The following is a 16731-nucleotide window of genomic DNA, read 5'->3' on the forward strand; positions in this document are numbered from 1 at the left end:
GTGTTTTGAAGGCCATTTACTTACAGTTGAGAATTTATTAATCATTATCTGTTGATGTTTCTACTTGGCTTCCTTATCATCCCACACATTTTTTCAAACCTTCATTACTTTTATTTTGTGTGTGATTTTCACTTGATAACTCTATATATCATTTACTTATTTTTGTTTTTGCTGTTCTCAAAGAAATCCAGCTGCCTTCCATATGAAACACATCCTTGCCAATGTATCCTTAAATTTCACCAACTTTTCTTGCAGTGTTTATACTTTCAGATGTGTGTTTTGGATTTCATCCCTTCTTGATCTTTAGTAACACTCCATGGGAATGCCATTGCTGGGCGGTGGCTGAGTAGCAGTCATGTTGGCATCCCAACAGATGTGAACACAACAAAGGAAAAATGTTATAAGCAGGATAGTTGGAAGAATGAGTTAGTTTTGGGAGTTGCCAGCCAGTAAGAATGTGAGCACAGAAGCAGAGGACATTGTTGGAATCTGTCACCAGGCAATAACTGGTGAAAACCCAGCAGACTGAGAAGACTTTATGTGCATTGTAGTTATAGTGATCTTTGGGGGTGTGTAACTTAGTGAGACTGTCATAGTTATTTGTAATTACACTGTAAGTGTTCAGTAAGTTTGATTACCAATCCAAACACTTTATATAGTCACTGTAACATATTCAGTTTTTCATATATGACAAGTAGAAGATATAAGAACATATTGGGTGGTCATATTTACCATTTTATTGACCATGTTAACCTATATGGTCCCTTCAAGGAATCACTTCCATCTAATTCTGAGGTCAAGAATGGTGGAGCTATACCTCCACAGCCCCCCCTCCCATGCCTCTGTGGTGTGTGCCTAATTAACTGAATACAGCAATAGATTCACTTTTACCTTCTTACCCTTCAAGATTGCAAAACAGTGGTTTCATTTATACCTTCTTTTTTTTCTTTCTTTCTTTCTTTTTTTTTGCTTTTGGNTGACTATGAAGAAAGCAGTCTTCTGGGATTTGGCACCGTGTATATGTGGTGTTAACCAACATTTCAGAGGAACGTATCGCCTCCATCTTCAGGGTAAAAGGAAAAATATAAGAAATCTGCAAGTGAAGAGACCGTGAGAACCAGTAAAAGCAGACTTTCCTATTGTTCTCTCAGCATTAATATGATTACTTGTTGTTTGGCAGTTTATTTAAATATATATTTAATTCCAGGTATGGTGTTTTGGTAATGAATGCAGAACTAGTTCTAACTACTCTCACCCTGTTACTGCTGACAAGCAGTATTGTAGTTTATAAGAAGATATTGATCAATCAGTTCGAATCCAACAAGGTAAAGTACAGTAGTTCATAAAAGCCAGCCATGTGAAGCAGTGGTTTTCTTATATGAATACAGTCTACACACTGGGGCAGTTTTTTCATAAAGTGCATAAATTGAAAGGTCATGTGTCACATTCTGTCTCAAGAAGTACTTGAACTTTGGTGAAACATGATGCTGGGGTGCAGTAATTGAGACTAGCCCTTTCTAACAGGCCCATCTAAGTAGGGACCTTTCTTCCCTTACATCTGGTAATGGAAGCAGATCCAGTTTCTGAATTGTTGTGTTAAAAAACTCAAAGTGGTGGACAGTGTCCAGAGTAAGTCATATTTAACTTCAAATTCTTGCCTGTTATAGTGAAATTCTGTGGTAGGCAGTGGACTTGAACACTAAGCTGTAAATCACTTCAAATTGTGGAAATTTAATCCCATGACATCTGGGTAGAGTTTTAGAACTTAAGATGCACAAGTGAGAAACGTTAAATATAAAGATAATTTACTCTTGTATAAAACAGAATGTTTATTACATTAATTAAAATTACAGATGGGCACCATCCATTTTATACCGCAGAGCAATTCAGTAGAATAAATTTCATTTGCATTGGATAAAGTGGAAATATAACTGAGGTTTATGCTGGTACAGGACTTACTAACATATTGCATAAGGATTGTGGTAGTTTCTTTGAGTTTCTGTCTGGTAGAGTTACACGTACCATGATCTCCCTTCTTGCAACTATGCAGTCTCAGACTGTTGCACCAGCGTGAAAAATCAGCACTGACTGACCAGATAGGATCAGCTGATAATATCATTAATTTGAACATTTACTTCCCCTGATGAAGTACTCAGAATAAACATAAACGTACAAATCTGATTCTACTCCCTTACAGGCCTTAATTATTATGCCGGTTCTTGACTTCTGTTTCATGCACATGGAAAGATGAAACAGATTTATATAGTTTGGTTTTCAGTGCTGAAGAAACTTGTAGAAGTTTATGCCATTGATGCTAATACTGTAGTTCACAAGCTAGTGCCAGTGGAATTATGAATTTACAGGAGTTCGGTAAGGGTTGTTGTACACACCACAAAATTTGTAATAACTGATTCTGGGAGGAAGTAAGTTATGATGAGGATAGTGTTAGTCACACCTCAGATTCTGTGTGGAGCAAAGTGGACCATATTACAACAAAATGATCATATCTTGGAAGTGATAGAAAATGCAGTGAACATTGTTGACATCACTGGTTTGACAGTGATAGCTAATAAGCTAATGGAACAAGGAATGTAAAATTAAGTATATAAAGAGACCACAAACTACTTAAATATTATGTATGAAATACTGTTTGCAAGGAAACAATGACAGTCATGGTGGCAGGCCAAAACTCTGAGATTATATCTGAGCAATTTAATGTTGCAGAATCTGTGCTTAAGTAACAAATTCTTGACAAAAATAAAATAGTAATAACTTAATGTAGGACTATAAACTTACGCAACAAGAATTAGGAATGTGCCTTGCTAATACTTTTTTTGGTAGTACATTTCCTTAAGCCATTTCTGGAAAATGTTACAAAATCTTTTTATATCATTCCTATAACAAGGAAAACAAATTCATTCCTTAAAATGTAACTTTCATAACATCCATGTCTAAAATCCATATGATTACTGTGAGAATGGCTTTAATTTGCAGTAGCTAAATCACCTCAGCCTACTGCATATAACATTGCATCTGCTGTGTGTAGCAATCACAGAATCATATGTTAACAGAGACCAAAATCACCATATCTACTCAGGCAATTGTTATGAAATAAAACACTGTAAAAGTAGCAGAGATTCTTTTGAATAAAAAGAATAATAGTATGTGAGGGAAGCCATGGGATTTCAAGTGAGATGGTCAAAGAATCCAAGCAACAGAAGAGAAGTAATTCTACATTTTGGCATCCTTTAGCAGATATGAAGGCATATACAAGAAGTGAGAATTACAGCCCCTGTCCACAATGTTAAAATTGTAAACACAAACAGGACAGGAAAAACCAAAGACTACATCAGATGTGGATTGGGCTGCCTAACTCGGCTACTTTTGCAACAATGTACAAAATGGTCATGGTATTTAATAATATGTTTTCTTTTTGATGTGTTAAGTATATTGAAATTCATTCAAATATGAAAATGAAATAGAAGTTTCTCAGTAAAATGAGAGAGTGAATCATAGAAAAAGGACAATATTTCCATAAAACACCGTGTGCTGACAAATTTCTAAAACAGGATGACCGTTAAAGTGTTTCACTTAATATAAATTAGAAAAAAATGTTGCTGTGTAATATATTAAGCAGCACAATAGATCACTAAAGGTCAAAGTGCAAAGGCCAGCAGTTAGGCCCACTCCTTATGTATGTACAGTGAATATGTAATACAATAATCAGCCATCTCAAAAGCCAGCAACAGATGCATTTTTGCTATGAATTTTAATATCTTTCCTATTAATTTTACTATTTCCTTGGCTAAGAATCATACTCTCTTCATGTTGTGATAGCTCTCGACTTTCCTTGATCGTATGTCTCACAGACGTCAAGATATCATGTGTAACACCAGGTTGTGACAGAGATATATCTTGACTAATTAGGTCATTCACTTGATGATCCAGGGTTTTAAAAGTATCTTGGGTAAGACCTTCAACATGTCTTACAACTGAAGGTGTTGAAGTAGAGAATTTTGTTTTGGAAGGGGTAAACATATCCTGATACCCATGATGTGTCATTTTGTATAAGTCTTTCCTTTGGGTATGAGACTGTTTTCTCGACTGAAGTGTAGTCAATCCAGCTTCAGATTTCATAGATCTAATATCTTGTTCTGACAAATGTAAGGTGTTAAAAACTGAAGGCTCTTCTTCAGATACTCTATTGTGTGATTCAGTGTTCTGCTCTCCATTCTGTACACTAGTCAACCATGCCTGTACTTTATCATGTGATGTGGGAGAAAGGTCTTTCTGAAAAACGATTTCCCCTTCATACCACTCTGGTTCTTTTTCAATGTCCCAAACTGCAAGAATCCTAGGAGCCAATATATCTATACAACTTTGCATTGCTTGCTTTGACATCATCCACTTATCTTTCTGAATCTTCTTTTCTGTATTTTTATGGAGTCTGTATCCACAGGAATGTAATCCTGAAACAAACAAATACAGTCAGCCAATTTCAAATCCTAGAAACACTGAAATGATATACAGCACATATTCAGTATAATCTGTCTTAAGAAAATCTCCACATAGCTTTGGACATTCTGGATCCCAGTGCAGTACAGTATTCCTAAGTCTGTAACTCCAGAACTTAACATCCAACAAAAGCGGCCTCCGTAGTCTAGGGGTAATGTTCCCACCTCATGACTCAAGGTACGCGGGTTCAAACCCGGCGGAGGTCGTGGAATTTTTAAGGGCGGAAAAATTCAGGGAACAAGTCCTCCGGCAGGGACTTTAAGCCGTGGGTCCCGTGTTGTAGATTTACGGGACGTAAAAGATCCTCATGTCTCTAGGAGACCTCTGAGCAAAATTAGGCAACTCATTTCCTGCGCAAGTAGTTTCCAATGCCTCTGATAGATGGGGGAAATATCAGGTACCGAGGGCCAACCTTGTTGGCTGAACGGGGCTGATAGCATGCACCAATACCGGTAGGGTATGGCGATAGTAGAAATTAAGGGGGGACGTACAATGGACCAATAACTGGTCTAAGTGCATGGGGAAACCCACCCCCTCTAATAATAAATAACATCCAACAAAGACCAGACCAAACATTACATTTGCATACATAATCCTACTGTATATTCAGGAGACCTCATGTTCAATTCTTGGTCCACAGGCTGACTGTCCTGAGGTTTTTATGGCTTTTCTCAGTCGCTTCACAAAAATGCTGGGATAGATTGTCAGTTAACAAGGAATATGACCACTTTCACATCCTTCCCAATTAATAATTTTGAGTCTTGCTCCCATCTGATGCTCTAAAACCTGTGCAATTCAGAAACTGTTAAATAAGTTAAACAAGAAGTTACAAAAGACCAAAACTTTGAATTCCCTCAGTTTTGACACACAGAGACTTTCCTTTGCTTGCTCTGTTAAGATAATTTTATAATTTACATCTCCTGAAGTCATGCCAGGGAATAAAATAATCCCCCCCCCCAAAAAAAAACCTTATTCAGTCAGCCCATTACATGAAAAACAAGCATTTTCCTGGATTTATTTTCTGTTAGTATCAACAGTCAATAGATATTCATATCTGCTGAAAGTTGCATTGGAGAGAAAAATGTTACAGGGTATGAGGGACCTTTTCTACAATTGACTTTCAAGGAAAATATCAACACCAATATTTTTGATTCAAAACATCTTGCAGTGTATTTCAGAAAAATTACTGTTAGGTTTGAGGAAAACTATGTAATTGTAGTTTAAAATACTGTCAGTGTATGCTGGATGTAATATATATTCTCTGCATTTAAGTATATTCCATGGAAGAATGGGGAACTGCAGAAAAGTTGTGACTGTGAAATAGTTAACATATTTTACGTCAACGAGTTCCATTCTCTGTGGTTATTTTTATATAAATATCATAGTATAAAGAATTGCAGGGTGTGTAGCATGAATGGGGGAGAAGAGGAATGTATATAGGATATTGATGGGAAAGCTAGAAGGAATGATATCATTAGGAAGACAGGTTGATGGACAATATTAAAATGGATCTTAGAGAGACAGGATGGGATAGTATAGACTGGATCAATCTGGCTCAGGATAGGGACAAGTGGAGGGCTCTTGTGAACATGATAATGAAACTTTGGGTTCCATAAAATGTTGGGAAATTCTTGAGTAGCTGCAACAATTGGCGGCTTCTCAAGAAGGGCTCAGCTCCGTGAGTGAGTATAAAAAATCAGCACATTTTTAGTGATTATTTGACACATCTTACTTTCATATATATGTTTCATTTCCTTCCTTGTTGTTATTTTCATAGTAGGTGATGTCTTCCTCTTGAGGAGCTGCTTTTCCCATTTTACTAATCGTCTCAAGTCCCGTGTTTTTGAATAGTCATTCACAGTCTCTGAACTACTATTCACATTATTCTTCTGATCTGCATTGTTGCACTTGTTTCTGCCATTTGACTGCAACAAATCCCTGGGCTTCAGGATATGACTGAAGATATCTCCAGCAGCAGTCTGAGACAGAAGTGTGAGATGAGAACCATGTGGTGGGAGCCACACCAGACCTGTCAGGCTGAGCTGAACACGCCGCTGTGTGAAGGGATTGAGCCATAGCCCATGTTTGTGGGCAGAATGAACAGCATCATGCATGTTCGGGAGGGCAAATGGAGGAACCTGGCAGTATGGTACCTCTCCATCACATCTGTTGAGCAGTGTCACTATCTCGCCAGGCTCTTGGTTTCCTATGCATACCAGCTCTTCTTCACTGCTGGGAACTACTGTACAACCATATAATGGTGTGGAACAGAGAAGGTGTGTCCAGCGCTGTAAGGGCTTTGATCCAGCACGTATGTCATATAGAAAAACATGGTGATTTGTGCACAAGTACAAGGCATGTGGCAGTATGCGGCTCAGAAACTCCAAGGATATGGTCTCACAGTATTCTAGAACATTTGGCATCTTCTTGATGCATAACATCACACTTGATTTCCTTGTATGGTTCTAAAAAACAAGAAAATGGTGGTTATAATTACATCTGTCTGTATAATAAATGCATATCGAAAATGCAACATCACAGCTTGTCTAAGTATACTGAAAATCATACTGTCTGCTACAACTCATCAGTTTATACCATGGTTCTTGTATTTACAGTGCAACTAAAGACTAGATATCAACACACTTTGTGAGATATTACTCTTTATTTCTTTATTCCACAGAAAAAGCTACTTATACTCTTGTTGCATCCCACCGCATGGTACAGCAAAATAGAAAATGTTTTCCTGAAGCAAGAGTTTCTGTATTTGGGGATAAGAGATGATATGACAAGGTTATAATGATAAGTTCATAACACAAGTCATTATATGCACACTGCATCGTATCATGTACTATACATGGTAGGTATATTGCTTTTCTTTTTAACTGTCATTATTTAAAGTTACGTCACACAATTCCTGTAAGGTTACTGAAATAATTCATACTCTCTTGTCCAGAATAAATGAACAGCATCTGTCAGTCACCCTTATCACTTGCGGATCATTACAGTAGGATACACTGCACCACTTGTCTCCCAGTGTTTGTTCAGTAGGAACGCTAGAAGTAACAGGTTTCCTAGAAAAAAGTAAAATCAACACTACATATTATTTCATTATCAATGAGGAACAGATTATTAAGTTCAAAATACAATGAAATGCCATTATCAGTGGACTACCAAAATTTACTGACAGTATTTGAAAAAAGGATTATAATTTCATATAATTGAGAAATTAACAGTTGCTAAGCTACTGTAAGAAATTTGTCACCTTTTAAGAAACTCTGTTCTTCCCTTAGAATGAAGGAACAAGTTTCATACCCATACAAAACAAGGGGGAAAATTATTTTATTTTTATATTTCAGGATAAGAGACTTTGATCCAAAAGATTATGACCTGAATGGTAACAGATTTTCCAATTTGATATAATTTTAATTTTTCATAATTTTTTGCAGTTGTTTTCAGTGTTTCCTTCAAAATTGAAAATAAATGACACAGCTGATTGTACTAAATAAAAGTGTCTCCAGTATATTAAGATTGGTTTATAATTAAAACGTACTGCTGACAAGCGATTTAAACAAGTTATGCATATTTTCCAGCTGAACTTCATCATAACACTCACCTTGCATTAATGTCCCACTCTTGAATGCACCTACTGGTTGTAACAGTACAGTATGTTCCAGGTGAATGGGGACTCAGATCTAATCCTATGAATGGACGTTTAGATGTTGCCTTATGCATACTTTCTAGATGCAAGCCTGGGTTGAGTGAGTACAAGTGACATGCATTGCGAAGACGTACACCAACAAAACCTGCAACAGCAGGTATTATTCATAACTAAGTTATTTTTACTCTGTTTCCTTTGCTTTATAATTAAAGATATGCTAATAGTGCTGTAGTGTCATGTACATGTGTAAGCATCTGTCCCCCTCATAACATTAAACCAACTGATGCATTTTCATGAAACATGAATGCTACTGGGTGCTAATCTGCCTTTGTGCTTTTAATACTGTACCACCAACAATAGCAACATTCAGATATGTAAACTTTGGGGTGGAACATTATTGCAGTTTAATGTAGGGCTATGAAACGCTGTGTGGCAACAGATCTTATACAACTGTTGATAAGGTCACATGTGTGAGAGAGAGAGAGAGAGAGAGAGAGAGAGTATAGAAGAAGGAGGAGGAGGAGGATTCCTCTGTGAAACTATTTTCCCTTGTTTCCTTTGATTGACATTTGTGGAGAAGCAGAATAAGAAGTGTAGAAGGAGGAGGAAAAGAAAAGAAAAATTTTCTGTACAATGTAAAACAGTAACATAACAATCGCACAAACTCTGACAGTGATAATAACTGATTCATTGCAGCGAGGCATGTAAAATGTGGCACTCAAATACATTATGAACACACCTTCAAATTGTATATGTTAAAAACTGCAAACATAGTGACAGTATGAAAATTATCTGACAGTTTTGACACTTTGGAAGACTGATTTTGTAGCTCAGTGTTCTAATGACTCGAAGGGCACTACAGAGAGCTTCTGGAACTTGCAATAAAATTTTTTATATGTTGTTCTTACATGGAGCTGAAAACTTCAAGAAAATGAACTGTTATATGAAATCTGATATCATATTTCTATATCTGTTAACTGTAATCGGCAGTTTATGTGGAATGATCCGATCCTGAGTTCTTTGTTTATATCCATATCCAGAGTCTTCACAGTCTATTAGTCCCTACCCACCAATTTACACGATTTACCTTCATCTTGCCTGTACATGCCACGCACTTGGTGAATGGTGTGACCACAGGTGGACTGAACAGAACTGCCACCTGATAAGGAAGCCTGCCAGTTATTTTTCATTTCTAATGGCAGAACACCTGCAAAAAACAGCTGTAAGCATTCGTAACACATATACCAGGTATCTGGTAAGGAAATAATTCACACACTTCTTTCATATCACTTTCTTAAAGAATTAAAGTCGATAGTAGAAACCTGCATTATTCATATAAACTTTCTCTCCTCTCACCAGATACATGGCTGATGGTACTTCTGTCTTTTAGAGATTTTTATAGCTGAATGGAATGAAGACAATATAGATCAGAAGTGAGATTGATCCTTCTTGAATCTGTATATGAATGCTGCATTATTTGAGTTAGGGGGATTTTGGTAATGGTGTACATGTTAGAAAGTCCTGTTTTATGCGGTCATCACAGAAGTATCTAATGACTGTTACACTGTCATGGACCTGGTCTGATATTGTTCATTCATCCTACAAAAGAATAACATTTTACTATGACTGTTTGCCTTCTGTGCTGAATGCAAGGGAAATGATTCTCTAAGGTCTGTGACAATGGTCGATTCATTATACTAATATTGTGTTGGACATTATCTGAGGCATATTTGATTGGATGACATTTCTGGAATTGGGTATACTCCTGCCTGGTTGTCATTATACTGACATTTATACTTAAAGTTTAGTTGTAATATTAGTGCTGGTAACTGGAATCAAGCCTCCCAAATACTGGGCAGTACACTAACCAGTAGATCACTGGGAAGCTCAGTAATGGTTGTTGTAACTCTACCTGTGTGTGTGTGTGTGTGTGTGTGTGCGCGCGATTACTTCCCATCCCCTAGTGGAGCTCATGTCTTAGACTTCAGTATCTGGCAACCTGTTCTGTTATTTAGATGAATATAAACTGCTTCAAGTTTCCACCCATTGTTGTTTGTAATACTTGCCCCTACCTACTGATTGTGTCAGTATTTATTAAGATACATCATTTAAATGAGGCTTAGTTCAAATTTTGTCATGTTTGTAAAGTCAACTAGAACTATTACATTAATGTATATATGTTCATCTGATTACTTACATAATTGGTCTTTCTTCTTGCCTTCCGTGGTTAGGAGCAACACTTGGCCATCTACCTCCAGCTTATCCAAGCATCCTCCACTGTAGTACCAATTGTAGGTCTACACACAGTCATGAATCAGTGTTAGTAACATTACTAGCTCATCTAGCTACAACTTTTATAGTTTGGCAATAATAATACTGAACAGCATCGACATATATAAACAGAGCCATACAAAATGTATGCTATAAAAGGCATATCTGTTACATTGTTGGAAGAATACTAATGTGAACCTTGAATCGGATTTTTACAAATGTTGATGTGAAACTGGAACTCACAGGCTTTATAATAATAACCATTTTATAAACAAAATCATCCTAACATTACTAATCTTCCTAGAATAACTATCACACCTTACCCCATCAAATTCTTCATCTGGATTTCTTCCAATCAATTTCACATAATATGCATCTTCATGTGAAACTGTGTGTACCGTTTTATTTGATGAAATCAGATCCTGTAGAATTTTACAAACCATATTTCCTAGAACAAAGATTGAAAACATAGGAACTTAAAAACAGCAGTGTAGTTCCAAATGGCCTCCAAAATATATGAAATAAGGCCAGATATGAGATAAGCTTTAGTGTGGATTGAGGAAATACAGCCTAAATGTTGGATCCAGTTAAAATAAAACTGATCATCCATTTAAGGAATGTATCTCAAATTCATCGAGGTATATATCAGTGAATAGACAGTACTCATTATGTTTCAGCTGCATTTTCCAAGGTCTGGTTCTCATGTAATGCTTCAGGGATTTTTATCCATGTGCTGTTCTTATACTATCCACTGATTAATTCACTGGAACTTCTCATTTGCTAGTAGTTTTGCAGTGCACATACAGTATGAAAACCAAGTAACTGACCATAAGCACAAAGTTAAAAACCACAATTCACATCATCTTGTACTGAGAATATCATGTCATCTACAACTAAAATATTTTTTAACAACTGTATGAAATAACATACTTTTCTTCTGTGTCTTGTAGCGACCCTTATGAACAGCAATTTGATGTTTCCAAAGGAGTTTCTTTTTGACTAAAATGGTCGCTGGATCTTCACCTTGCAAGACTGTAACATAACACACTATTACATATTAATTTTAGCAATTATCTAAGTTACAGCTTCAAGCTATTATTAGAAGGTTTGCGGCCGCTGAAATGGCACATCAGCCAATTTTCCATTTACTATATAGTCAAGGATTAATTAAAATGGGAAATACATTTTCATTGTTCTGTTGTGTTGTTTCCAAAATATTACACAAAGGGGGCAAAACTATAATAAAATGATCAATGATTCTGAGCTGGCTTCGAATCCAATAACATATAGCAAAATGCATAATATATTTCTTCACCTCTGTTAGAAACCTTAGCAGGTGGCAGCAGTGGAAGTGGCTGCATACAGTTGTAAGGTAAGTCACGTGAACTGCATTCATATTCGATCTCTATTTGGTTATGTAGATTATGGCCCGGCACTCCATAATGGGGAAATTTATATAAGGATACAAAGTCACATTTTTCTAGTACATTTCTATATACGTCTCCCATTTTACCACACTGTGCATCAAGCGGTTTAAATGAAAGAATAAATGTACTCTCATAACCTTCATAGCAATCCAATGTTTCATTACTTCACCCAAACTAGATGTAACAATAATTTGTGTAATATACTTTTCATGTTTCGGTTTATATGATATACACATACATATTCACACAATGTTACACAGTTAACAGACGCAAAACATAAAATCGCCTTCGAAGCATATAGTCATTAACACAATTCACACCAATACTACTTCCAACGCAAGGTGATAAATTGGACATACGAACATGCAGATTTGTTCAGTTCGTTCGGTGGAAGTGTGTCGCCTTATTGTTTCAGATCGTTTCAGAATAACTACCTCTATTTCGTTTTGATCTTGGTACAGCGTAGAATTACCGTTCTGCATTATGCTGTATGGGTGCGAATTGCATACTATTGAGCAGGAAATTGAAGGTTACTAAATATATAAAACAATTTAATCGCTCAGCACGGGAAATTTTGATACGATGGGCAATGTTTTTGACTGTTTTGAAACTGGGAGCTATCAGGAGCTATGATCGTGGACTGCATACAGAGTATGTCGATATAAAGTTCCTGTGCGCTAACGCGGTTTCTAAATTCGTCGAGTATAAGTTGATTTATCTATGATGATTCTATTGGTAAAGGTAAGTGGGTAACCTTTTCACCGACCAAGCTATTGTTAGCACGTCGCCGTTATGTACTTGCAAATGGCCCATAGGTGGCAGCAGAATGCGCATGACGCTATTGTGCCCAAAAATGGCATCGGGTCTACGTATATGTGACTACCAATGTCCAAATCAGTGATTATTTTTACTGTTCTTTTTATCCGAACGCAACGCGCCATATTGGATAGGACTTTAAAGCCTTTCCACGCTTTTCACGTTCTGGAATGTCTTGTGTGATCCGGAGATACAACCTGAACAACCAAAGGCCGCAGAACAAACGCAAGTCATCGGTAAGTTTCAGAGAAACCCAGAAATTTAGTGGTATATTGTGGAACAAAGTCGTCAGACTGATAAGCTTGCTCGCTCACGTTCATCTTCTGAACGTCTGCTGCTGCAGCACGTGTCCATCCGGGGAATGCTTAAAATAAGTATATTCGGAATATATAATTTATGAGTTGTCATGGTTTACAGCATTGAGCCCACTCGTACTTTTGGAAAGTAAGACTCGTGCAAAGGTAGTATTAGGAAAGCATCAAGGCCCGTCCACATTACTCGTGCTCGTGCACGCGCCACTGGTTCGCGAGGCTCCGCTTGTTGTCGGTACATCAAAGGGGTTCGTGACAAGCCGTTCGAGTCATGTGGACGATGACGAGCCTTGATCAGTCGACTTTCTGCACTCGTGCGGAACATGGAGTGGACGAACGATTCCACGATTAATTTCATAAAAGTTTATGAAAAACACCCAGTGTTGTGGGATGCTACCCACTGTTTATATAAAGTGAAACCCAAAAAAACTGAAGCGTGGGATTCAATCGCAACGGAACTTAATGTAGTCGTGGCTGAGTTGAAAAAGAAAATGAACAGTTTGTTAGCTACATACCGGAAAGTGCGTCAGAAGCTTACTGCTGCCGGAAAATCAGGATCTGGAGCTGACGAAGTGGACGCCCCAAACTGGTTTGCATACGAAGCCTTCGCATTTCTTCACAACATATATCAACCTCGGCGGACAGTCAACACAGAAGTAAGTAAAAGTAGTTTAATATTTTAATTTACACAATATTTATTTTGGAAGAAAATCAAAACAGAAAAAATATTAACTCATTCACGAAAAGTAAGTGTGTTCACGCCTGGAACATTTTAATTAGAGTTACAAAAATGTTATAAAATAAAGGTAAAAAACTCACATAAGTAGGTACTTGAAATGTACCTATGTAAGTAGGTAGTTATTAGTACCTAGGTATCTGGTAATTGAATAATAAGAACAAATTCTTAGACAATTATTGATAATCAACTTGCCATGTCACTTTCACATCTTTGGACATGAAATAAGCAGCAGATTCATCTCTAATGTCGTTAGCAGTCTGAGTTGACCGTCGCGGAATGGTTGGTCATGGTGTAAACGTAGCAGTCGTGATCTCATTTCTCCATGTTCCACGAGTTATGTGTCCATTCTCTTCATGATCGAGTGCTCCCCCAGGAGTATAAATTTGTCTGGAATCACAGCTTTTTCACAAGAAATTATGCAGGTATATGCAAGCCATAATAACACTTTGGGATTTCTCAGGCTGAAGTAATGTAGGCTTTCTTAGTACTCGGAATGCGGAAGAAAGTATTCTGAACGCATTTTCCATTATCCAACGTGCTCTTGAAAGTCTGTAGTTGAGAAAATACGCTTACTTGATCCCATCGGCTGCTGTCCAGAATACAGCTTCATGATATGATTGTTGAGGGGAAACGCGTCGTCTGCGACAATGATGTGGGATACTCCTTTCTGTCTTCCTGGGAGAGTACGAGCGGTTGGGAAAACAACTATACCGTTCTCCATATTTTTAAAAAAAGTTGTGTTTCGAAAAACACCACAGTCTGAAATTCAACCTTGGCAGCCCACATCAGCATACATAAAACAGTAGTCAGCATCCACTAGACCAAAAAGATCAATACTGTAAAAACAACTTGTATTTGAAAAAATCGCTTTCAGAGTTAGCTGGGCATTGTACTGCGCAATGTTTGCCATTCATTGCACTGACACAATGAGGCAAGTTCCATTTTCTCTCATATTTAGCTACCAGCAGCCACTCATCCTGTGTCTGTGGCATCTGCAAACAATAAAAACTGATTATAACAATAAACAATAATAATATGTAACAATAATAATGAACACTCTACTGTATTCTAGTTTACTCATCTTCCTTGCTTTGTTATCAATTTTGTATTTTCGTTTTCATAGTCCTACCTCTATTCTTTTCTATTTTAATTTCCTTGCTTTGTTATTGTTTACATCAATCTATTTTCCTCTCTTTATTTCAGGATGGAGGAGAAGCATCTGACTCCCAACTTGAAGACGCTGAAGATCCCCGAATAGGAGAGGCATACACTGCTCTGCAAGCCGCTATTGCTAAAAAAAGGGACGAATTCGACGCCTATGGAGAGTACATAGCAAATGTTCTGCGATCAATGGATAAACCAACACGTGCTTTTGTTAAAAAAGAGTTTTCAGACATAATTTTCAAAGCAGAAAGCGGCATTTATACATCCCCTTCTGCAATAATACAATCATCTTGAACCTCATGCAACTATTCAAGGTCAAGCAATAGCAACTATAGTTACTCATCGTTCATGCCATCTCCTCCACAACCAATTGCTATCAGCACTCAACATGCAGAGGCCAACCAACAGTGAAATTCTCAACAGACATCTGTTTCTGCTCCCGACAGTATCAGACATGGCCGTTCACAGTTGCGTGATTTCCGTAATTTTGAATGAATTCTTTTGTTCAAATTTTCATTTGTTTCTCTCATTTGACTGTTAATTTTTTCTACCTTATATGTTTTGAAATCCTATTGTAGTTCCTGTCGTTATTGCTGAATATTCTGTAATTATTTTTATGGCTTCGACCACAATATGAATAAAGAACAAAGAAACGTGCATTATTACACATTAACTTACATTTCCAAACTCCTTCAAACTGTCAAGAAGTGCTGCACATACTTCAGGACGAATGTTTTGATATCACTTGCTTAGAGACTTTAAATAAAAAACTGCGACTGGAGTAGGAATCACCAGTTGCTAGGTATCTGAACGTAAGTGCCAACCGCTCTCCAACTGGAATAGCTTTTTGAAATGTGCTGTCAGCCTTTGCTATCTTCGGGCCCACCAAATTTATTAGAGCTTCAAAATTGGATGGGGACATATGGCAAAATGTCTTGAAATGTAAATTTTCCGCTCCCAAGTCCTCCAAGAGATCACTTCCCCTGTAGATTTCCCGACTGGTCATCCACCATCTGCGTTTCTGAGGTAGTTTCTTGCGTCTCCTTTCTTGTTCCTGATCTAACAGGCGTATCACTAGGAAACTCGCAGCACTCACTACAACTTCGTCCATTTTAAATTTTTAATTTAAAAACTATAGCCAATAAATTAAAATACGACTACAGCCTATACACACTACGAGTAAATATAGGGATCGTCATGTGCTGAAGCCTGGTGAGTAACAGAAGTAGTGTGGACGAAGATTTACGAGCACAAGTAAAAGCCAGATGAGTCTCCCAATGAGCACGAGTAATGTGGACGGGCCTTTACAATGTTAACGGAAACTCGTGAGCCGCAGGAGTATACAGTAGAAACTTCATCCGACAACCTAGGCTAAACTAACAAAATCTAACGTAATTGAACGCAAGCCGCTCACCGGAAGGTCTGGTGGAGTACAGTGGGGCTATGAGCAGTTTAGTTTTGAAAAAGGCCATGACATTGAAACAGTTTCAAATGCATCTGAATTTCTCTTGGTTAGCCTTATCGTATGGGATACAGTCCCTTGGTATATTATATCTGAAGAAGGACGATTGCTTATTGAGGGCTTCATTACAGAGTCAGCAAATTCTTGTGGGTGTTCATTAAGGATCAGATGGTGTCATATGTTCTTAATTTTGTTGTTGAAATCCTTATGGTCCTTACCTTGGCTCGACTGATCAAACTATTAAGGACTCCCCTTTTTACGTAATATGGGTGGTTGGACTTGAAGTGCAGATAACCAGTATGAGTAGGTTTCCAGTACACTTTCATGTGCCAGTTTTAGACCCCTATTCATGACCAAAACGTCCAAGA

At 37.4% G+C, this 16731-nt stretch overlaps 2 protein-coding genes across 5 annotated transcripts; one reads left to right on the forward strand and one right to left on the reverse strand.

The window, feature by feature from the left end:
• Positions 1-1343: 1343 nt before the first annotated feature.
• Positions 1344-12488, reverse strand: LOC111873881. 3 transcript variants are annotated; one of them, XM_023868943.2, is made up of 9 exons: positions 12306-12488; positions 11375-11476; positions 10768-10892; positions 10371-10470; positions 9261-9380; positions 8129-8318; positions 7457-7586; positions 6248-6980; positions 1344-4469 (listed from the first exon to the last, which is right to left on the reverse strand). In XM_023868943.2, the coding sequence occupies exons 3-9, from the start codon at positions 10885-10887 to the stop codon at positions 3733-3735; spliced, it is 2130 nt and encodes a 709-aa protein (XP_023724711.1). In that variant the 5' UTR covers positions 10888-10892; positions 11375-11476; positions 12306-12488; the 3' UTR covers positions 1344-3732. The 3 variants fall into 3 exon arrangements, with proteins under 3 accessions (XP_023724711.1, XP_023724710.1, XP_033611156.1); XM_023868942.2 differs by having other exon boundaries at positions 11760-12488; XM_033755265.1 differs by lacking the exon at positions 12306-12488 and adding an exon at positions 11628-11687.
• Positions 12489-12753: 265 nt separating this feature from the next.
• On the forward strand, positions 12754-15558 carry LOC111873875. Of its 2 annotated transcripts, XM_023868931.2 has the most exons (3): positions 12754-12923; positions 13105-13654; positions 14941-15558. In XM_023868931.2, exons 2-3 carry the CDS (start codon positions 13322-13324, stop codon positions 15193-15195), a joined length of 588 nt encoding a protein of 195 aa, XP_023724699.1. In that variant the 5' UTR covers positions 12754-12923; positions 13105-13321; the 3' UTR covers positions 15196-15558. The 2 variants fall into 2 exon arrangements, with proteins under 2 accessions (XP_023724699.1, XP_023724700.1); XM_023868932.2 differs by lacking the exon at positions 13105-13654 and having other exon boundaries at positions 12757-12923.
• The last annotated feature ends 1173 nt before the right edge of the window (positions 15559-16731 follow it).

Source organism: Cryptotermes secundus, unplaced genomic scaffold (assembly GCF_002891405.2).
Source record: "Cryptotermes secundus unplaced genomic scaffold, Csec_1.0 scaffold459, whole genome shotgun sequence".
Classification (NCBI taxonomy): Eukaryota; Metazoa; Arthropoda; class Insecta; order Blattodea; family Kalotermitidae; genus Cryptotermes; species Cryptotermes secundus.